This window comes from Tympanuchus pallidicinctus, unplaced genomic scaffold (assembly GCF_026119805.1).
Source record: "Tympanuchus pallidicinctus isolate F22 unplaced genomic scaffold, pur_lepc_1.0 scaffold5, whole genome shotgun sequence".
Lineage (NCBI taxonomy): Eukaryota > Metazoa > Chordata > Aves > Galliformes > Phasianidae > Tympanuchus > Tympanuchus pallidicinctus.
The window spans coordinates 13,512,590-13,536,014 of record NW_026294769.1 but is presented as its reverse complement, the minus strand read 5'-3'; the positions used below and the strand labels follow the sequence as shown (position 1 = coordinate 13,536,014).

The window sequence follows — 23,425 nt, the reverse complement described above, 5'->3', positions numbered from 1 at the left end:
GTCTTGGGATATCTTCTCTTTATAATGAACATTTACACAGTGGTTCCTTTGCCCAGTTCCTTTGTATTTGTACAAAAAGTTGGTCCAGATATTTCCTGCCAAATAGAAATTGCCGCTAGGATCTCTTAGTAGGTGTCGGTTATGGAATTACATCTGAACATTAGATCAAAGCTGTCTTTGTACTGGCATTTGGCTAATTTTAGTGTTTACGTTTAGTTTTAAATACACTGGATGGCAGCTATTAAAATGATGTCCAGAGTTGCATAAAAATCCCTTCTTTGGTTTCCAGAATAAGCGTCCAGCAAGAATATGTCCTTTTAGGATGAGGTACATCTATTTGCGTAAGATAATGTTAAACAACTAACCTCTGCTATCTGTTTGATTTGATGGTTAAACTTCACAAGAAAAAATCAGACACAATTTGAAGATAAAAAGTCGTTACTCGCTGAAATAATTGAAAATACCATGTTCACACTTGTGTTCATATTGTCTAAATAATTTCTCCTTTTCCAGGTTGTCATGTCCTATTAATTCTGCTGTTGTGCTGGCATCATACGCAGTACAATGTAAGTGATAATCAATTTTCCTTTGATTAGTAAGTATATTTTTGGTTGTTCTGCAATGAAAAATAAGGAAAGATTTCTTTCCTCTTTTTGTGTGAAATGTTCAAAACGCTACCAGGAAGCGTTGGAAGGTAGTGGAAATTACAGCCTCCAGATGTTTTACATAGAAAAAGCCTACTTTTTTGAGTCTGTCCAAAAAAAAAAAAAATTAATGGTGTTCTTATTTGTGTGTGTTTGTAGAACATGTACTGTTCCCAATGTTGTCTTTTATTTTTCTTCTTCAAAATCATAAAGCTTAGTGCATGTTACAGTAACTGCAAGATTGCCTTCCAGGGAAATAAGAAATCGCCTAGAGAACAGTTAAGGGGGGAATAAATAAACTATTATGATTAAGAAATGCATGTTCTTACATAATGGTTTTTTTTTCAGGAAATACTGATTTGTTAGATATGGGAAAACTCTCAGCAGTGATTCTTACAATTATTTCCATCCTTCTCATCTGTCTGCTACTGGTGGAAAGATGTTTTAAGGGTGATAGCAGAAAAATATCTTCTGTAAGAGAAACAAAATGGAGCTGAATCCTAGATGGATAATTTAAAAACGGCCGAAGAAAGACCTTTCTTAGTATAGCAAAAATAAATAAATAAATATAAAAATAGAGTTTGAAGGATCAGTGAATTTTGCATTACAAAAAAAAAGGATGGATGGGGCAAACATAGCAGAATAGTTGTACAATTACTTTAAAATAAGCAATGTCCAGAAATTATAAGAGGTCATGAATCTAAAAAATTTGAATACAGTTTTCAGAAAAGGAAGTACGGAGTGTTGAGCTCTTGATATCTATGAAAATCCCAAGTAGTTGCAAAAAATTCAATGTTGTGTTTATCGTATTCAGTACCTTTTTATTAAATGAACCTTTAAACACATTCCCACTTAATGAGCGAGTTTGAAACCAGAACGTTTTCTATGAAAGGCTAGCATTCCAGTTTTCTTGCAAAAGAAAATGCATGCACACTTCTGCATCTCTGGGATGTGGTAAGGCACTGGAACGCTAAAACTCTCAAAACTGTTAAGATGGTTAGTGAAGCATTGGCAACACAATTGTCCTGAAGCAAGAAAGTGAAAAGGTGCGTTGAAGAACGCAAATATTTATGGCAAGCTCAGGGTTACCAAGGTCTTCAAAATATGTTATGGGTAGCGTACCTAAAATGCCAAAGTAATTCCAGTTTCCCTTCAGTTTCATAAGAGCTTCCCTTTCAGTGCTTTGGATATTTTCTAGTGCAGTTAATTTTACTAAAGCAGGTCAGTGAAGGTCAGTGAAGATTGTGAAAGTTGTGTTTTAATCTTTCTCTTTGCTGGTGGACTCTGGAATTTCCCGTTCAGCTACTTGCCTCATACTCCTATTTGTGTATTACCAGTTAAAAAGTCCCTTTTTTTTTTTTATCCTAGCTGTTGTATGTTTGTATGATACCTACCTTTACTGTTTGCTTCAGCAAATAATGAAGCATTCAATAAAGGCATATTCACTTAAAAGAAAGTAGTCTCTATTTTGCTACCAGGTTATTGCCATTCACACAATGACTGAATAAAAAGGACCTTCTGAGACCTGGGCATCTATTTTTCCTTATCTCAACATGTTTGCTGGGATTCTTGTCAAGTAAAAATGTTTTAGTTTTCTGTTGATATTTTAATCTGTTTGTACTTTTTAAGGAGAGTTTAAGTTAATAGGTGTGGGCTACCTCCTTGTTAAAAAGCAATTGTTTGAAGCTGCTGTGGAACAGTTCTAGCTGAGCCATTTTGTGATGGTTTTCTGTAACTTCTGGTGTATGCAGAGGAAGAGCTCACAGCTGTCTGAAGACTTTAAATTCTAAGTTAGTTTAATATTGGCAAATGCATTTTTGACAGAAGCAATTACTGAATTCTGGAATCCTTTTTTAAGGAGAGTTTTAACAAGGTACATCTCATATCTCAAAACTGCTTGACTAAAGGCATGCTTTTCTATTAGAATAACAATTTATTAATGGGCTGTACCCCTTGTTTCCTACCAGAATAAAATGACAATGTTGTACAGTCTATAAAATTAAATAATGTATGTGTTTGTGTCAGTTTTTTTAATTTAAAATGTGTAGCTGATTTACAAGCACTTGTTTCCTGTCATTTCCTGTAGTAAGTTCCCATTTCCTCAATAGCATTTAAATGTGCCTAACTACAGATATGTAAGAAGTCCCATGGGTTTGGTGAGAATATGCTCCCATGTATGTTAGTCCTTTGATGGCTTGAGACCTGAATCTGAGACACAGCGGCTAAGTCAACACAAAATACTATGAATACTTTAAAACTTATTTTTCTTGAGTTTCATTTGTGACTGCCTATTTTTTTTTCCTCCTCTAAGTGCTATTTCTCTTATCCCTTCTTAGCTGTGCTTTGAGAAACAGGAGATCTCTAGCACACTGCTGTCTTATTTTTAGCAATTTACTCAGGAAGAGGTTGATGGTTTGTTTGTGATTTAAAGGTTCTTTGAAGAAAAAGAAGGTGAGGATTTTAGAAAAGGTAAGTTTAATATGCCAGTTCTTCAGGAATTAGGAGTAAGAGTTTATTCCAGTTTGGGGAGCTCCAGCAGAAGTTGCATAAGGCTGAATTCCCATCTGTATCAGAGGAGAGAGACTGGAAGATTTAGGGGAACGTCACGCTCATGAAATTAATGGCACCTCTAAAGTTAGAGTTGCACTATGGAGTTTTTCTCCATCTGCTTTTTTTTTTCTTTTTTGCCTGGTTCTTCTAACCAAGGTGTACAATGAGGCTTTTAATTTATTAATATCTTTTGAAAATAGAAAATTCACCAAAACTTTAGGTTTCCTAATTTGCAGACTTGCCTTTTTGCAGCTAGTGTTTTGAGATTCTTTTTTCCTTTTGTATCATGAGGCATGGTGCTTTTCCATTCTTCTTTGAAGGGAAATAATGTTCAGAAGGACATCATGGAGGCTGACATTTACTCAAAGGTTGAAGTTCTGACTACTATCCTAGTACTCTACTGAGTACTGGTAGCCCTTATCCTTTGGAACCACAGTCAGATTTGATAAATACAGACAACTTTGATCTGAATTTCCAGTATTTGAAATTATTTTCCATGTATGTGAGGTAGTGTAAGGATTATGTACGTGGCCTGTCTGTCCTCCTGAAGTGTGTTGTAATTCTGTTTAATCAGAGATGCCTTTGATCATGTCTGTAACACTTGTAATTAACAGTACCAGTATGTTATTGGTGGTGGTGAAGATACCAGAATCTGCTTAAATAGGTGAATTAACATATTTGTGTTTTCTTCCACACGGTTCACTGTGGTCTACCTTACTGACCCTGAGCCTGCTGGCAGCTCATAGAACTGCTCTGCTAAGATGATTCTGAACTCTTGTATACAGCAGTTCTTCAGCTGTTTGGGGCTGTTGTCCCTTAATTTCATTTTTCGGTTGTGATAAGCAATACATAGGAGATCATTAATCCAATTGTTGTTTGTCCATTATCATTTCATCATTCTGTAAATATTTGTTTGAATCTATAATACTTTAGAACACTGAAGTACAGTTCTGTAATCTCTCACTTTATAGTGCATCATCAAAGTAAACGGTTTTATTCGTGTGATAGCTAGTTGTATTTTAATCTCTACATCTACATTGATTTTACTTATTTTGGTGCTTAATTTAGTGTCATTTTAGTCTCTCTCTAAAAAGAGCCTACATTTGTATGTTTCTTCAAAATCGTGCTCTGCTGTAGTAGATTTTTTTCCTGATTCCAGAAATATTTTCATGATGGAATATCTTGCGTTCACTATTTCTCGACAGTAACTAGCAGTACTTGAACTGTATTTCAGTGCTTATATGAAGATAAATTTAGAATCAGCTTTGAATACTATGTTTTACTCTCATCTTTGCACGACACTCATTATTGAGATCCTCATATGTAAACCAGTTATGCAACTTTATTTTAATCTTGGATTGTCGTTTTCTCAATGATGACTTTTACTCCTTGGTAAATAGTTAACTAATTTAACCTTTTTTACTTGAACTTCCATTCATTTTATTCCTACAACATCATGAGGAACTATATAATTCATACCCTGAACTTGTCCTATCATTTGGTAATTTTCCATTCCCTGGCAACATGAGCTGCTCATGTTATTGTCTTCTTCGAAGACCAGGCAATTCAGTTCACTTGTTTTATTAATGTCAAGCAAAATGTTCAACACTGCAAAAAGTTACAAATTCATTGTGAAACTAATTTATCTTTTTCAGGTATACCTATTTTTCAGGTCTTCAGAAAGTTGATACTTAACCTTCAGGCCCTAAGTTCTCTGAGGATTCTTTTGAACCACATTCTCTGTAATATCCAACTGATTCCACATCATGCTTAGTAAATGAAGCGTTCATGTGCTAGCCTTCGGATGTTTCTATTTGTTTGTATTTGTTTAGAACACCTATATGCAAAAACTGGTTCTGGTGCTATTGCTTTGTACATAGACATTAAAAGAAAACTTCCAGAATTCAGAACCAACTTGTCTTCTGCACCTCTGTGAGGTTTTTCACATAAACAGTGATGATTTTCTATTTTCTCTTTAAGTTACATAAAACTAACAGCTGATCTCCTTAGAATTTTACTTTGTGGATCTACCAGACATCTTTGTGGAAATAAAAAACCAGACCAGATTTAACAGATAACATTTTGATGCTGTTAGCATTCAACAGCCGTTTCTAAAACTGGAGACAAGCAAGTAGTATCTTGGTCACATAGCAGGAGTTTTCATGTCATCGTTTTCATGTCAAGTATAACCACAGAAAAATTCAGCTTGGAAGAAGCTTCTTCAAAGTCAGATCAGGTTGCTCAGGGCCTTTCCACTTCAGTTTTCAGTTGCTAGTGTTCAGATTTGTCTGTTGCCTGTCATCTTTTCTCATTTTCTGGTCTCCTCATCTGCATCAGAATTCTACCAAAATGTCCAATTTTTTTTAATTTTATTTTTTTACCCTCACTTGAGCTTGGCCTTTCATTCCTTTGCCTTCCTGCACAGAAGTTTTTCTTCTGTCAGGAAAAAGAGGCAAAAACATACAGCCTCCCACATTGTTCTGAGCAAATTCTTTGTAAGAAATCTGAAGAAAACATGATTTATTTAGTCTACAGTAGGGCATAGACAGATCATATCCTGTGTCAACACGTATGAGCTCAAGATCTTTTGGTTGTTTTTTCAAACATTCTTAAATTCATACAGTACTGAATTGGGACTTCAACCAAGGAAATTATTGCATGATTCCTTGGCTATTACAATATCCTTTTACTGAGTTATATGCCTTTTTACATTGAGTGCTGCCTTCTGTGTGAATGGTTCTATCATGTTCCCTTCTTTAAAGATTGTCATATTAAATACCAAACTGTAAAATACAGGAAACTGACACGAAAATGCCTGGTTTTTTTATTCCTTCTTGGTTCAGTTTCCTTGCTATAATGTTATAAATAATATTATATATATATATATATATATATATATATATATAAATATATAAAATATAATATATATATATATAATATATTATATATATATATAATATAATATATATATATAATATATATATAATATAATATATATAATATATATTTTTATATATAAAGTTATAATGATTTAAAGAGCAATAGATAGTTAGAATGGGGAAATGTGTTTAAAAAGGTGAAGGAAACACCCCCCACTTTTTTTAACTGCGACTTTATGCCCCTTAAGTCTATATTTGCTGCTGACCTAGGTGATCAGAACAGAAGCTATGTCAGGGGAAACTTTTAAAATATCTCAATATACTCTTCCCTCAGTCTCTGCTGCAAAAATCCAGTAAAGAAGTGGAAACCTTATGGATTTTGCTGTGGTCCTGACACACCCTAATATTTTTTTCTTTTTGAATAAGTAGAAACCTGCACACAGACCATTACCCTTTCAAAGTGTCTGCTAATCAGCATTTATAGTTTCTCTTTCACTGTGACAGTCAAGTGTTATCTGGGGAACTGAAGAAGCAGCAAGTAGCACTGCTCCCTGGATTGGCATGACCTTAGTTAGCTAGAAGTGTGAAAGAGGCCAGAGCAAAGTCCTTATATAGAAGGCGAGCAAGAACTCGTCTCATAACGAATGAAAAAAAAGAATTACCTAATACGAATGAATTCAAGTGGGCAATTATATTCTCTTATTCCTGGTAATCTGCTCTCTTCCTCTTGACAAAAATATGATTCAGACTTACTGCAACAGAACTCTTTCACCAGAACGATATGAAAAAATGTATGCTATGTTTCACAGAAAAGATCACTTGAGGAAAGTCTTCAATCAACTACTCTCATCTGCAGATTTCTTTCTCCACTTCTACTAAATGTCTACTTTGCACAAAATGTTCAGTTGTTCCATAGTCATAGCCTTGTTCTTGATGGAAACCTGGTGTTCTGTTAATATGCTAATATTCCTAAAAATAAATAAATAATCTGCTTCAGAAGTATATACACTTCTGAATATTCTGGTTTGTTTTGTTTTGGCTTCATTTTGTTTTCTTCAAAGATGCATTGTTTGACAGCAGTATTCAAATGTGTTTTAGTTCTAATAATACATATTCAAATATTAAATATTAAATCTGAAATAATATTTAGTCTCTTGACACTTGCTTTGTCACTAATTTAAAAGTCAGACTACCCTCTGAAAGAAGAAGAAAATAAATTGAAAGCATTGCAGGAACGTTGGTATGCCAAACTAAATTACTCATTGTTCATCATTCTACATTCTTTTTCTATTTAAATACTTCACTTGATCTTGACAGTTATGTATGCAACTGTATTAGCTTCTGACTACATTTGTTAAGAAACTGTTTTGTACCATAGTGATTCACATTCCTAAGCTGTACATGACATGCTCTTTGGATATACAAGCAGCAAATACCCGTTAGAGCCTGCATTACAAATACACCATAGTTACTGTGCCTGTAAGTTATTTCTGAAGTACACCATTTTATATTTTTACTTTTGCTCTAGTCTAAATCATTTGAGTCTATCTTCTACTAAATAATGGTAACAGAATGATTCCTAAAGGTTCTTTAACTTCATGGTTTAGTTGCAGTTTTCCATGCTGCAGTATAGATTGCAAACACAAATACTTATCCTGTGCTAATTTACACACCATACAGAAACATTTTGGGAATCTTTATGGTTTATTGCATATAAAAAAAAAAAAAAAAAAAAAAAACAAAAACAAACAAAAAAAACTTCATGCTCTCAAGCAAAACAGGAGAACTGTACAAGTTCTAGTGATTTGCTTAAACATCCCATAATTTTAGGTTTAATGTCTTAAAAGTATTTCATAAAAGTACCAAAGTTAACATGAAATAAAGGTTTTAATTTGTTTGCTAAATTGAAGCTGGGTAGATCTGTCAGGTTGAGTCAGCCACCTTCCTGCTACAAACCTTGCATCTTCGTAACAAGAGTAAATGTATATCTATTCTAGCACGTAAGTTTATGCTGGTGTGTTCTTAAATAGTATTTGTGTGGACTGGGGCTGTAGATCTGTGATCGTTTGTACTTCTGTGTTTTCATATATCCCACCAACTCTGTTTAAGAATTCACTTTATCTAGTGCTAGTGACTGAAAGTATATACTATTTTATATCATTAATTAAGGGATAAAGTTTTAAGGGATGTTTTTAGTTTATGTATCTATAAGCATATATTTAATTTTGATAAGTTGTTACTATTCTGTGTAAATTAGGAGTTATTTCTTATGCTACATTATGCCTCATGTTCAGTAGGGCAATTAACATTTGAATTCTTAGGGCAATTCCAGTAGTTCTAGTTAAAACAGTTTTACAGTGTACAGAGTAGTTGGTCTTTAAGTGACAGATCTAATTAAAGTCTTCTATCTGTTTTGATCATGTAAAGATACATCAAATTGATTTCATTTGTCTTTCTGGAGCATTTTGCTTCCTTTTAATGTTTCAGTACTACTCATCTGTGTCACGTACTGTGTGGTGGTGTTACAGACTGGGGTTGCAAAACTGTGGCTATAAGTGAAGTACTGATTTCTTTAAGTACCTGAGACTCTAGTTAGGGTAAGCATATTTTGAGAAGTTCTTCACAGTTTTAATGCAGTTAACTGTGTTCAGTACTGCTTGCCTGTAGAAAAACAATTCATAATTCTTGCTTTTCTCCTTATGTGTGAATATTTTGTTTTATTAATTAAGAGAAGGGATTTCTTGCAAGTGATAATTAACTATGAAAGCTTTGTGTTTCTTGTTTTCCAACAGCACAACTTGGAGACTATGATGCTTCAATACATCATTCAGGATATCTGTCCAGTTACAACTTTATACCAGAACAGAACAAAGATTTTCTTACCAAAGTAGAAGCACTACATGAACAACACAGGTAACATTAATTTTTAGTTTCCTCTTGCCTTATAAGCTCTTTAAAAAAATCTTCCTTTTGCACTTCTTTTCAAGTTAGTTATATTTCATATAATGTATAGTAATTGAAATACTTGCTTTCAGCGTATAGGTGTGTTGAAACTATAAATAAATTTCTATCGCGAGGAGTAGAACAGTTAGCACAGTATATTGTTAATAGCAACCTTCTAGAGCACTGTACAAGATACTTGTGATTTTTTTGGATCAAGGGTCATTGAACATTTCTGAAATCCTAAAGATTTTTTTTTCTGTCAGTGAAAGGAGTGGTGCATAAGGGAGCCAAGCCTTGATAACAGATAACACTCTTCTCTCCTGAGTGTGATTGTAATTGGTTATTCCAGTTGAAGTCTACTGCTGATTACTCTTGCTAATCTCACTAATTTGTGCCATGTAAGACTGAATATTTAGAATTAGTGGTATTACCTTAAAATATCTCCATTTTCTTCACTCCTTAATATTCCTTAAATTTTTTTCTTTGCCATATTTCAGTACCCCGACCTCTCCCTCTTTTTTCTTTACTGCTGGTGGATGTAGTGAGTAGTTCAGAACTTCATGTGTGGCCACTTGGCACAGTCCAGAACATGCATGCTGTTTTGTTAGTTATGGGGTAAAACAGAGATAACTACTGAACTTGCACAGCAACTTTTCCTTTAGCATAGGTAATAATCTGGTCTGCTTTTCTAGATGTTCAAGTTCAGGAATGCAACACCCAAGGCCTCTGCTCCTTCACAATTAATCTGATTCCAGAAGTTTCCAGAAGGCTCAGATGTCTTTGGCAAGGAACTTGTAGACAGGCATGAATAAATTCGGTCATTTTTAGGAGGAATTTGTCCTACAAGCCACTTAGGGAAGACTCTGGATAGTCTTGGAGTGGGTATGCTGAAGTCATGGCTTTACTGTTATCATAGCCAAAGATATGAGTATATCCTGCAGAGGACAGACTAAAAGTCTGCACAAAACTCTGTGTGAACAGGTGAAGTCTGTTGGAAAGCACTTTATTTTCTGGATTCTTTCAGTGAAACTGATGCTTTCTTTGAACAGTTTTGCTGGATTAAGGCCATTGGTAGCTGTTTTAGTGGACTGAAGTTTAAATGCTATATTGCAAGCACTCTCTTCACATAGGTCATGTAATAAAAGTTATGAATAACAATACTTGAATAGACTGTACTAGGAAAAATAATTCTTCATTCATTTACAACATTTTTTGATGCTTAAGTCTTTAGGCATATTTATTTTGGAGTTCAGGGAGAGGGAGACAGGTTATTGTGTATTCTGGCAGTATTCCTTGCATCCTTCTTGGCAAATATAGTGAATACTGCTGTCTGAGACATTGTTTTCATGAGCTCAGTGCCAGCAATGTATTTGACAAGAATGATTGTGGTATTCACTGCACCTTCTAAGAAAAAAGTGTGAAAGGGTGAATTTATCTTACTGTTTGAGGAGAGTGATGTTTGAAATGAGATCTGAAGAGAATTAGTAGTATTTGGCATACGTGCTGTGTAACATTTGAAAATTATTATAACTTTTTAAACCATTCTTAAGATTTCAAACCCAGCCCTGTGAAAATCTGTCCTTTTTCATTTTTCAACTATCGTGGGGAAAAAATGAATAATCGTAATTACTGAAATGCAATATAGATTTGAGAAGACGCATTGCATCATGTTTGCTCTAGCTCCAATGCCATATTTTTAACTGGATGTCATATTCTTTTGCCAAAACTTAGAAGGAAGTTCTATAGACATACTTAAGGTACTGTTCAGCAGAATGTAGGTGCTGAGAAAGCAACTGCTATCCTTTCAAACTAGTAAAGCCTTCAGATATTTTCCTTCTGTGTTCATCTCTAAATCTATATAGGCATTCTTTTCTCTTGCCTATCTATTTTGCTCAGTAACTGCCCACCACCAGGGACCTGTAGTTTTACTTTCCCCTCTATCAGACGAGTAGGGGGTCAAACAAACAAACAAAAAATTCTTAAGTCTGTCTTGAGGCACTTCTTAGTGGCCTAAATGAGACATATTTAATCTGAAGTAGATTATATAAGCAAATTGAGAATTAAAATTTGTAGGCATTCCTTCTTGTGAGTTGTCAGGCTTTCCTTATCTTCCTAAGCAAAATTCTTGATAAAAAATTAACTAAAAGAAAATATACAGAAGGGAAACATTCTGTTGCATTATCAAATTGTCATTTTGTATGTTTGTTTTTCCATCCTCAACCTTTCTGGTAAACTGAAGGACACGATGTCAACTTATTATTATTATTTTTTTTAAATCAAGGTGATGGTAGTCACTGTAGATGTAGATCTGGGTAAGAACTTTATCTGCAAACAGCTTTTTGTTTCCCCTTCAGTCCTTATTCCAATATTGTGACATTCTCAAGTCACACTGCTGACAATGGCTTTATTACTCAAGATAACTTCGTCTTTCTGATTGCTTTCATGAAGATTGATAGTTGTTAGAATGGCAGTTCCAGGGAAGATTAGTATGGTTTGGAATTTAGAAGGTGGTATCTTGAAGTGGCTGATTTTCAAGGCAATTACTCCTTTAAAAGTTAGAATTACTGCTTTATATGAAATGTCTCTCTATCTAGTGTCCTAATGTAACATAACGTTATATGTTTTTCTTACAGGTTGTTAGTTTAAATCACATTTAATTAACATAATTTAATGGGCATTTTTTCTTGTTTTTTCCTGCATTTTGTAGTAGCCATGAGACAACAGTATCTGTAGGCTTTTCTTCTTAAACATGGGTAGATAGTAATTGTTTGATCTTTGTTCTGACAGTTTCTCTAGTATGCTGTAGTGTCTGATTCACTGGTCTGTGCTGCAAGACCAGGATTATTGCTGGCACAACATGATGTCAGTAGCCCACAGCAGATTTTGTATTAGAGCAATGTTAGTATTAGAGTAGTATTAGGTTTTGTATTCTGTTGTCTAATCAGTTCTCAGATAATAAAATTATGGCCCTACAATTTGTTGGAAGCAAATACCTTTTTGTCATGCTTAAGGGGATATTCTTTAGGCTGCAATCCTTTCAGGTGAATAATTTGTAGGCTGCAGGGGAGAACGAACTATGTAGGGGTTACTTTTTGATTTTTTGTGTTTTAAAGCTCCTAATAGATTCCATGTAGAAGTTCTGTGAAGTTCTAAAGTTAATTTGATGTGTGAGGATTTTTGAGTTCTTTTTGAAAGCAGGTGTCTGTCGGAGTCTAAAGAGTTTTTTAAAAAGTTTTTTAAAAAGTAGAAGATAGAATCCTTGCATGTCTGGCACCACATTTCACACCTAACAGCAGGGGGAAAAAATAGCTTTTTGTTTATTGATTTTAAATTTAACTTGTTGGGTTTTGTAATATTAACTTATTTGATATTTAATATTAACATTTAATATTTAATATTAACATTTAATATTCTTCCCTCCTTTCCCTTTACTTTTGTGTAGTTTTCTGCTTCTAATGTTTCTTCTTAACAACTTCCTTCTGAGATAGTAAACAGTATATAATGGCTGTAGATACAGGTTCCTGTTATAAAAGAAGCCATTATAGTGGCCTTGTTTCCTTATCCCTTTAAACAAAACAGCTAAGAATTTTCAGCTAAGATTTTTCTGAAAAGTGCTGAATGTCTGAGGCAATGACACAGTTTTATGACTTGGGCAATTTTGAGAGTCTCTTAGGAAGTCCTTACTAAATAAAGTACTTTGTGGAACTCTTTAATGAAGTTTTTCACAGATGTTGGATAGTAGACTCTTTTTTTCTTTTTTTTTCTTTTTTTCCTGCATTTGGAATAAATTTGATGTTATGTATTTTATTTTGTCTATGGTCTAAATCTTTTTTTTTTTTTTTTTTTTTTTTTTTGCCCTCTTTCAGTGGCCTCAAGCAATCTGAAGCAGAGTCCTGCTACATAAATATTGCACGGACGCTTGAATTCTATGGAGTGGAATTGCACAGTGGTAGAGTATGTTTACATTGCAGTATTTCACTTGGAAAATGTTGTATACACATTCTTGTAGATATATACAGCAATAAAAACAGTAGAATTTTATTCTTGACTTTACCATGCATAACTTTTGAATTTGATATTTTTTCAAATGTTCCGAGTAGCTTAGATTCTGGAATTACAATAAATAAAAAAAATTAGATTAATCTCAAAGGAGTTACAATGCATCTTAATAATAGTTTAATGCTGCAGTACATTTCACTTAAGAAATTTACTAAAGTTTATGAATGTCTTAATATAAGCAGCATTCATTTTCTTTACACAGCATTAAAAATATTGACCCATTTTTTATTTCCGTATCCACTGACTATAGGCTGAATCTAAGTGGTAGGTAACCACTAGGGATGTATTTGAAACCCTTCAGACACAGTGTATTCATTGATGAGAAATATGTCCTAGCATTTCATTGTCTGCTGGCATTTCATTGTTTAATTACAATGTCTGAATTGCCAATGCTTCTTTTTCTTGCATCCTGGTGCACAAATGGTAATTTGTGCTCTTATAGATTAGTGAACTATTCTGGCATATAGCTTGCAGCATAAAAACCTAGTGAAGTGCAATGCAGAAGGTTGAGCTCCTTAATGAAGATGACTGCTGTTTTTACGAACATTCATTGAGATTTATTGATAATGCTGATATTGAGGATTTTAATGAAAATATCATTAGTTTCACTGGGGGATGTTCAGGTTGGATATCAGGAAAAATGTCTTTCAGAAAGAGTGGTGAGGCGGTGGTGCAGGCTGCTAAGAAGGTGGTGGAGTCACGGTCCCTGGAGGTGTTCAAGAAACTTTTAGATGTAGCACTACAAGATGTGGTTTGGTGGGGGATGAATGGTTGGGCTAAATTGTCTTCAGTATCTTTTGCAACCTTGTGCAGTGGATAGAAAGGATAATTTTCTTTCCTAAGTAAAATTTGTTCTTTTTTTTTTATATATGCTATCACAAATGAATGAGTGCATTGAATCAATAAAGATCCCTAAACTACTCACGTATAAAGCCACTGTAATTACATTCATACTCATGGAAAAATTATTTTAAAAAACAGTAGTGGCCATTTTTAAGGGAACGCGGGAGTAGAAAGGGAAGGAAAAGACTGAAGGGATTAAAATGTGAAAACTATGCTCATAACAACTGATAGGGGAATTAGGAGAGGCCAGTTTTACTTGATAACTGTTAAGATACATTGTTTCAAATGTGGAGGTTGTGGGTAAGCGATACCGGAAATTTGTTCATGCGTGCTATGACCCTGTGTTTTGTCAATGTAAAAATTTACCCTTATATGTTAAATGAGTATCTTAAATCTGGCTTCGTCTGGGTTCACTGTCCATTCTGTTATCTCTGTGAAATCTGTGCTTTGCTGAAGAGCCCCTTACCCATCACACCTCAGATTTCCCTGTATGCCTTTAGTTCATCAGTCTGTGCCTTTTAACTTTTTTTGGTCGCTTACTGTTTGATAAGAGACCTTAAATTCCAGACTTTAATGATGAGACAAACTTCTATTCTCTTAGAATTCATGGGATGCAGTTTCTAAAGTTATTTAAATTTCCTATAAACTTTTTGAATTGTAGGCTATTAAAATATACACAGGATGTTAGTAGAGATCAGTGTCAAATAGGAAGGACAGTTCAGAGTGGCCTGAGACATTTTTCAGCCAAATAAGATTTCAGTTCAGAATAGTATCGTTCTCTGGAAATACTGCTTAAACAGTCTATTTCTTATTTTCAGTGCATTCTTTTGTATCTAATGGCACAGGATGGCTGACTACTAGTCATGGTCACCTACCCTACCTGACACCAAACAGTATTTTTTTATTATCTGAATCAAATAGAGTACACATTTGAGTCAAAGCATCTCTATTCCAGGCAGCTAAGATGCATATTGTTTTGCTACTGTTTCCATCTGAGTTAATACCTTTGTTGCAATTCATTTATTTTTCAAAGCCTATGAGAAAAGTAATAGTACTGGGTTTCATCAGAGTGGACATTCCTGGTGTTCTGTCCTGGTAGATACTCTGTCATTTGCTAAGTTTGCTAAGCCTGTGCTGCAGCATCAGTCCTACAGAAGAGTATTCATCATTTGGCATCATCTGGTAGTTCATGTGAGTTGTAAACAATGCTTTTCTGAAGTTTGAACAAGTCTGCTGAAATGGTCTCTGGTTTTGAAGTCTGCAGTGAAGGTTACATATCTCTCCCTCACCATATCTTTACTGAGATTATTACATGAAACCCTAGCTTTGACAGGGGTATTTGGCATAGCTCTTCATAGCCTTCCTTGCTTAATTCTGTTTTCAAATCATCCTTTGTGACTTGCCAAATCCCAGTGCTTTGAACAGGTGTTAGCAGAGGCTAGTTACAAAACTGACATTTTGAAAGGTTTTCCTCTGTGAATCCTTGTAATTCAGCTTTCCTCGTGGATAAAATAATCTTAGTCTTAGATATGCTATGTGGCACAGAAAGTGGGTAACAACTGTATTGGCCTGTGTGCCAACTGTATGTCTATTTGCCTGTATGCCAATAGACAGAAGAAACTGGTCCTCTTGTACTGGTGGTTCAGAGAGGGATGCTTTTAGATGATATTTCTAGTGGCTGGTGACTCTGCACATAGCAGGGAGGTTGAAATTAGATGATCATTGTTGTCCTTTTCAACCCAGGCTATTCTATGATGATGATGTGAAACATCAGACGAATGCCTAGCTTACTTAATCTTAGTGTTCTATTACGTGAAGTCAAACATTCTACAGAACTCAAGTGTGTGCTTCCTTCTAACAACCAAACAGAACACTTTGAGTAGAGTCTTAAACAGAGTTCAGTTATATTAAAAAATGAACTGATACTAAGAAACTCAGGAGTAAATTTAATGCCTCAAAACTATATCAAGGTTTCTTGAATTCTGTACTATATCTTCTTTTTACTTTAGAACACTATCTGATCTGATGAATAATTGTTCTGATATTAACCTGTTTCTGTTCTGGAGGGGAACTTATAGAAACTGTAGGGATACCTGCAGAATCAATGCTATTTCCATGTCTACAAAAGTCTTATTGGTGATTGCATTTGAAATTAAAAATCAATGAATATTTAACTAACAAGATCACTGACATGATCATTTTTTACCTTGTTTGTGGGTTTTTTGTTTGTTTGTTTCGTGTGCTTATCTCTATAAAGAAAGAAGGAAAAAGAAGTATATGTGGGACAGTTCTTAGCGCAGTTCAGTAGCACAGATGCTTTGAAAGGGAAGTGCCCATCTACCTCATCTTTCTTTTGTGAGACCCTATTTCTTTACGCTGGTCCAAGATCTTGTTTTCAGATTACTTGTTTAATACAGAAGAATTCCTTAAATGAATAAGCAAGGAAGATTAGGTATTTGGACTGAGGTAGAGGCAGAATATGAAGTTTGTTTTGGCACAGCTTCTAGAAAAAATAGAGTGCTTTGGCCTACTTAATCTCCATCAAGTGTTTAGCTAATTCTCAGGACATCAGGAAAAGAGTCTCCATCAGAGTGTGGTCAGGCACTGGAGCAGGCTCCCCAGGGCAGTGGGCATGGCCCCCAGCTGATGCGGTTCAAGGAGCATTTGGACAATGCTCTCAGACATGGGGTTTGAATTTTGGGTGGTCCAGTGTGGAGCCAGTAATTGGACTCGGTGATCCTTATGGGCCCCTTCCAACTTGGAATTTTCTATGATTCTACAGTTCTTTTTCTGGTAAATTATTTAAATTATTTAGGCTTTTTTTTTTTTCTTTTTCTTTTTTTTTTCTCCTAAGCTGTTTTTCCTTCAGACTATTGATTTATTATTATTTTTTTTTAATATTATTTTTTCTTTAAAGCAGGAACTTGGAGAAGGCTTCAAGTTCCAGTAACACAGGCTTCTGCTCTGTGTTAGGTAGGTGGTATCAGGACAAAAGCAGTTAATTAGATGTATTCCCTTGCCAAAACTATTTAGTTTTTTCCCCAGCACATTACAGTAAAGAGGTGCAAGTTCTGGATTTCTGTATTATGCTGCCATAAACTGTGGCAAGCCAGGAGCATCTTCAGATGGTGGTTCAACCACCTCCTGTAGCAGCTGCCTTTGGACAAGTGGGGCAGCAGGTAGCCCTGCTGCTGCAGGGAATTATTCATCATTTCAGTGAATTCTGCACTATTCTTAGATTAAGCTTGTATGTACAGCTAGCTATATAATTTTCGTTTATTAAACTCTTAGAAATAGGAATGGTGTCTCTCTTGTCAATTTTTAGTGCTGTTGTATTATTTATTAAATATTTAGGTTATACACATTCTTTGTGAAGTACTGTGATATTTCACAGGTTTGTAAACTGTTGCAAATTGGATTCAGCTTAATTCAGTCATATACCTGTATCACAGTTTTATTCAACCATTTAAGGATTTGCTGGAGACTTTTCACTGTTTTTAGTTCATGTGGCACGTGGTCTATTATTCATCTTACTAATATGAAGAAATAGGAATTGGATATATGAGAATTACGTGTATTTCAGTGAGCACAGAGTACCATCTAGAGGAGCAGCTAAGCTACTGAAGGCTCTAATAGAACCTGTGGCCATCCTTTGCAAAGTAATCTGAAGCTACATTTGAGTCAGACCTGATATTTTAACTAGTGGGTTCTATGCTTGTGTAGATATATGTGCATATTCTGCTCTGTTTAGAAACTTGTCTATGATGTAATATCACAGGTCCATCACAGAGAAAATGTAAGCCAGGACTTGTAATTTCTGTAACATCAGGTTGGGTTTCACCTCAAATTAAGCATTCAGCTTTTCTCTTTTTTTCTTGTAAACCTCAAATTTTTGTTTTATTTTTAAGCTTCTATTTTTTCTCTACTGTCTCAGTAATCATAAAGCTATTGTAAATTATGTATGCATCTTTCCAGTTTAGCATGTTAAGCTAACACATGTTTCTTTCTTAATTAGCAATTGATTCAGTTTTGTGTATCAAATATTCATATACATGTTCATATTGGTTTAGCATATGCAGAATTGTGGCTACCTCTTGCCCAGTCTTTGGTAAGACCTCTTTGGAGGTCAGATTAGAATAAGACGAATTTTGTTGCATTTCGAAAATTTTGACTGGCTGATCTTGAGAAATGTTTCAGCTTATTTACCAGTGCTGAACTAGTGTAAGGTTAGAAACTGGAAACTTTAGTGTCTTAAAGAATATCTAATATAGTTAGGTTAGCATTACAGCTTGTTTTAGTGACAGCAATACCTAGTAGATAGGATCACAGAAAAGATGGGAAAAAAAATAATAAATCCTAACAAGTGATTGAATTTTTGCCACAGGAGTTATATTTTAAGTATAGAAAACTTGAAAATGAATTTATAAGTAGATTAATAGGAATCACACAAACTTATGCTTCTGCTCTTACAGTACTTTTCTGTTGCAGGATCTCCATAATCTAGATCTCATGATTGGTATTGCATCCAGTGGAATTGCTGTGTATAGAAAGCTCATCTGCACAAGCTTCTATCCCTGGTAAATTCGTTTATTATTGAAGAATTATATCTGGTCTTTTAAATTGTATTCTCACCTGCTTTAACATTTATTTCAAAGAAATTTTGTTCTTTATGAATTAACATATTTCCTTACGCTGAGGTGAAAATGAAACTTGTTAATTCTTAAGGACTTTTGAACTACTTGAACTATGTGAAATCTTGTTTGAGTCCATTCACACAGATGTGACAGTGTATAAATAGGAGTACCTTGTGGTTTTAAAGATGTGTGCTGTTGTTGTTCATAAAGATGTTTGGTGGCTTTTTTGTTTCTGTTTAAATCAGCATAACAAGGAAGCTCAACAGCTAATGGTCTGATATTCGCTTCATAGAAATGCAGAGTGAATTACTTCAAATATTGGATTTATTGAAACAGGAATAGTCAACACGTAAATTTTTAGATGTCATCAGACAAGGCTGTCTAATGGTAACTTGTAAGATTTAGAGTCTATAGGGGAAGAGACTTTTTCATTGTACTGTGGTTCTGACAATATCTGACAGCATTTTAGAAAATATTCTCTATAGGAAAAAGAGTATATATGATGTCTAATGTGAATGACATCAGAAATTAGGGAAGCTCTCATTATGAATAGTATTTATGTAGTTTATTTATATTATAGTAAGACCTGTTAAGTGAATGGCAAGTGATATAGTTGTTTGGCTTTTCCTTAGGTTTTTTTGATTGGATTAGAAAGAAAAGAACGTTTCCCTCTTCTTTAAAATAAGTGTAATTAGATTAGAAAGTACAGTTTTATCATGTTATACATAATTTCTTCACATAATTTGTAACAGTTTTTCTGGAGAAAATTTTCAGTAAAACTATTAAGTTAGAATCATAGAATTGCTCAGGTTGGAAAAGACCTTAAAAGATCATCAAGTCCAACCACAACCTAACCATACTACCCTAACTCTAACAACCCTCTGCTAAATCATGTCCCTGAGCACCACATCCAAATGGTTTTTAAACACATCCAGGGATGATGACTCAATAACCTCCCTGGGAAGCCTATTCTTGTGTTCATGACAGGATAATGCATTTCAGTGAGTTTACTGACTTTTTGCATCTTGATTATGCAAGAAGTGCCTATAAGCAATCTTCCTTAAATGCACAAGTTCTTCCCTCAGATCATTAGGAGCATAATCTAATAGGTATTTCCTAGGATAAAATAATAAAATAGGTTTCCATTTAAATTTGAATGGTAAATGTACCATGTAGTCTCTGGATTTTCTTTTCATTGCAGTGACTTCTCTTTCAACTTAAATATACTGTAGCCATCACAAATGCATGTGAATAATGCTTTCATATACCACAGTAGTGTCTTGGGTTTTTTCCTCCTCTAATGCACACTACAGCATAGAAAACTTTTATCTCTCATCTTTGTGCCCTGAGCTCCATCCTTTCATATGTCAATCTCCCAGCTTCTTGAAACAGCTGCAGATTTTAAAAATTTGCAACTGCAGGCATATTTTCTATCTTTTGCAAGGCTTATTGTGCCAACTTTAGTGACCCTTGGCATGAACAGGCAATAGTAACACCTGAAAACCATAGTGACAACATCTTAAAATCCAATAGTATGTATTTTTTATAGAAGGGAAACAGTGCTTTACAGCACATAAGGCAAGAGGAATGCACAACATCCTATAATTCAAGAACTTCTTCAACCATAATGTCTCCTATTTTATCATGTTAGGAGATGTTACTTTTGAAGCAATCTACATACTTTTATTCCTGCTTGCTCTTCAGGAATAAAACACAGCTGCTAAAACATTTTGCACATAAAACTGTAACTGACAAAAACAAAACAAAACAAGGAAAGAATTGGGGTGGGAACAAAAACATTTTTTCAGTTTGAGTAACTTTCTCTCCTGAAACAGCAATTATGGGTGCTAGTAGTTTCAATTAACTGCTATTGTAATTGTTTTAAGCTTTCCTACTCAGTTGTGTTTGCTAGGAATGAAGGGCATAAATCCCACTACATAGGGGATGACTTTAGGTATTTTCAGAGTAGGTTATAGTTATTGATTCAGGAACTGTGTCCATTTCTTCCATTCTAATCCCTCCTTACCCATTAAAAAAAAGTAAATAAATAAATAGTCAGGTAAGTATGTTAGCTAGTATTGTATGCACTTGTAGTGTATACTTTCAATTTCTTTTTAGACGTCAAAGTGGAATAGATTTTGGCAGTATCTGTAGTTTTAATGTATGTTGGTTGTGTTAAAAGCATGAAGGAGGCTCCTCATGAAACACTGTACCTGAGAATGCAAAAACCTATTCAGACAATTGGAATTGTTATTTAGTCTTTTTATGTAACTGCCTATAGTAAGTCATCTCTTCCTGTGAACCAGGGAGGCTCCATCATAAACATGATGAAACTCAAGGTGGCAGCAAACACCGTCAAAGCACTCATTCCAACACCACAGTGCTCTGCAGCATTAATGGATATCAATACAACTGTGCTGTATGGTAGTAGTCAAAGGGAACCAAAAGTGTTTGGAAACAGAGAGGCAGTGAATAGATTGCCCTGCCTTGGTAAAGGGAGGATTTTCAATGAAAGCAAAGTTTGTAAGGAGCTGAGCACTCGGGCAGAGGCAACACAAGTCAAGGCAGTTTTAAAAATAACTTTGGATTTAACCCAAAAATTCATATTCTCTAGAAAATTATTCTTGGGGTGCTTTACTATTATGTGATCATTTCCAGGTTTGTTTGGCAGGTAAAATATCTTAAAGGCAAAAGTATACAGGCTGGTCTCTGTTCTACATCAGCAGCAAAGGTAGTGTATTATATGCTGTTCACTGGATGCGGATTCTTTGCTGCGATAACTTGAGAGAAATTGCTAAAGGAATATATGCTTCATTGCTAGCTAAAATCAAGAAACTTCTGAACTAAATCTTACATAGATAACATTTGACAGGAGCTTTCTTACTGAATCTTCCTAGGGCAAACCGTAAGAATTACATTTAAGAAGTATTTTTCCTTGGGTCAAAAAATACCAGCTGTTAGCAGCAGAACCTCCATGGTGCTCAGAAATGAGTAACTATGGTTCAGTGAGTGACAAATCTGCTTTGACCTTTGTGAATGGTAGAAAGACAGGAGCCAAAAATGTGTCATTGTCACTGAGCTTCAGCTATTGAGCATTTTAAAAATAAATGGTGATTTTTGATATTTCATGAAAGCTGCATGTTCACTGGACAGATGATTGGTAAGTGGTAGGGGCAGCTGAGCCACCTGTTAGAATAACCACAATCCATTCAGCTCCTATTTTGTATGTGACACCTTCAAACCCTTGTTAAATCTAAATCCTTCAATGCCTTAATCTCTTGCTTTAGTATGTGACTTGTGCTGTACATGAACATTGCCTTGACTAATAGGCGTAGTGCTGCAAATGATTTTGTGTTAATGTTACATAAAACTGTCAGATTAGAAAGTGTTGTTTGTCACTGAATTAAATAGGCTTAGTTATGCTTTAAGAATGAGTGGAATTGAGAGGTATGTTGTATATACAATGAAATAAAAGAGACTTATTGACTTGATTTGACATGAAGTGGTTATGTGGTCATGCAGAAAATTGTTTTAAAAGAAGTGGGGAGAGATGGAGAGAGTCTTGGTGTTTTAAGATGCTGGCTACCGTTCTGTTGTTAGCTGGAGGATGTTATGCTTAGTCTGTAAGGTCACTCATTTGTATTTTGTATTCCTGCTGGCACCGCATTAGTGTAAGAGCAGTGACAGCAACTACGTGAACAACTCCAAACGCTGAAGTGTAAGCAAAAGTAAAGAAACATGAAAGGAAAGAAACTAGAAAAGTACTGCTTCAGCCAGAGTAGCACTAACATTAAGATAGATTGTAATGAGTCCCACCTCAGTAAGTACTACTACAAATTTATAGGACTTGTGGGCAAGACGGGAATGCAGAGCTTACAGATATACAGTACAGATCATTATCACTTGAGGCAGCAAGTCAAGTGGAGCAGATATTTCTAGAATTGTCCTTACAAAAAAGGTGGATATTATTTTAAATTTTTCAGTACCTTGAACAACAACTTCGTTGCCTAGGAATACTATGAATGAAATTCTTGTTCATTTGTGGTTCTGTAATTGATAGAGGAAAATATTTTTTTTGGAAGAGTGCAGGTTTGGTTTTCCACCCCTTTTATACAATAGTAGGAATTGTTCATTCAGTTCAATTGTTTGTAACTTGCATATATGATCTGCTCTGTGAACAAGGAGAGTTGCTCTGTGACAGTGCATCCTGCACAGGAATGGAGAATGGGTTATATGCTGCTGTTCTACTTGCTGAGTGATGTGAAAACCGTGTTAAGAACTGAGATGATCTTTGATATACTTTGTATTTGGAAATCTAAGATGCTGTAAATGTTAGCAGTTAACAGAATATTTCAAGACCTTTAGTACCAACCTTCTGAAAATCTTTTGTGTGGTATAGATTGCTTTTTCCACAAACATTGATCAGACCTGAAATAGCTTTCTTCTATCCATATGGTTCCACCTGATTACAGACAGTGAATTTTTTTTCCAGAACATGTAGATTTCAATTATTGAAGAAAAGTATTGTAGAAAAGAACTAAGAATTCAGAAAAATCTTGTTTAGCTGTAGGAAAACATGTGGGAACCTAGAAGTTTATTTAATCTAGCAAAACTGATAAACACTTTTCATTTTGATTATATCCTTAAGCGCCAATTCCAGTGTAATCCTAGTCTTAGAAAATCTTTATTCATACCACATATGTATGGAAAAGTGTTCATTTCAGCTACATAGTTTGTTGTATTTTTTTACAGCGTTAATAATATGTGAAAAAAAGATTAACACTCATTCTTACAGTTTTCATCTGTCAAGTTTGACTATGATTACAATGCTTTTGTTGTTAAGAGGAGTACATTATCTTTTAATGCTCTGTGA

The 23,425-nt window shown here is 34.7% G+C and overlaps 1 protein-coding gene across 12 annotated transcripts in view; it reads left to right on the top strand.

Moving 5' to 3' along the window:
* The window catches only part of PTPN3 (protein tyrosine phosphatase non-receptor type 3), a 178,587-nt gene that overhangs the window by 101,429 nt on the left and 53,733 nt on the right, over positions 1-23,425 (top strand). For 11 of the 12 annotated variants that reach the window (XM_052704232.1, XM_052704227.1, XM_052704226.1 and 8 more), the window contains 4 exons: positions 514-566; positions 8,866-8,986; positions 12,883-12,970; positions 18,407-18,495. In XM_052704232.1, the coding sequence (XP_052560192.1) occupies positions 514-566; positions 8,866-8,986; positions 12,883-12,970; positions 18,407-18,495 (351 nt within the window). Of the gene's footprint in view, positions 1-513; positions 567-8,865; positions 8,987-12,882; positions 12,971-18,406; positions 18,496-23,425 lie in introns of those variants that run through there. The other variant, XM_052704235.1, reaches the window with a different exon arrangement.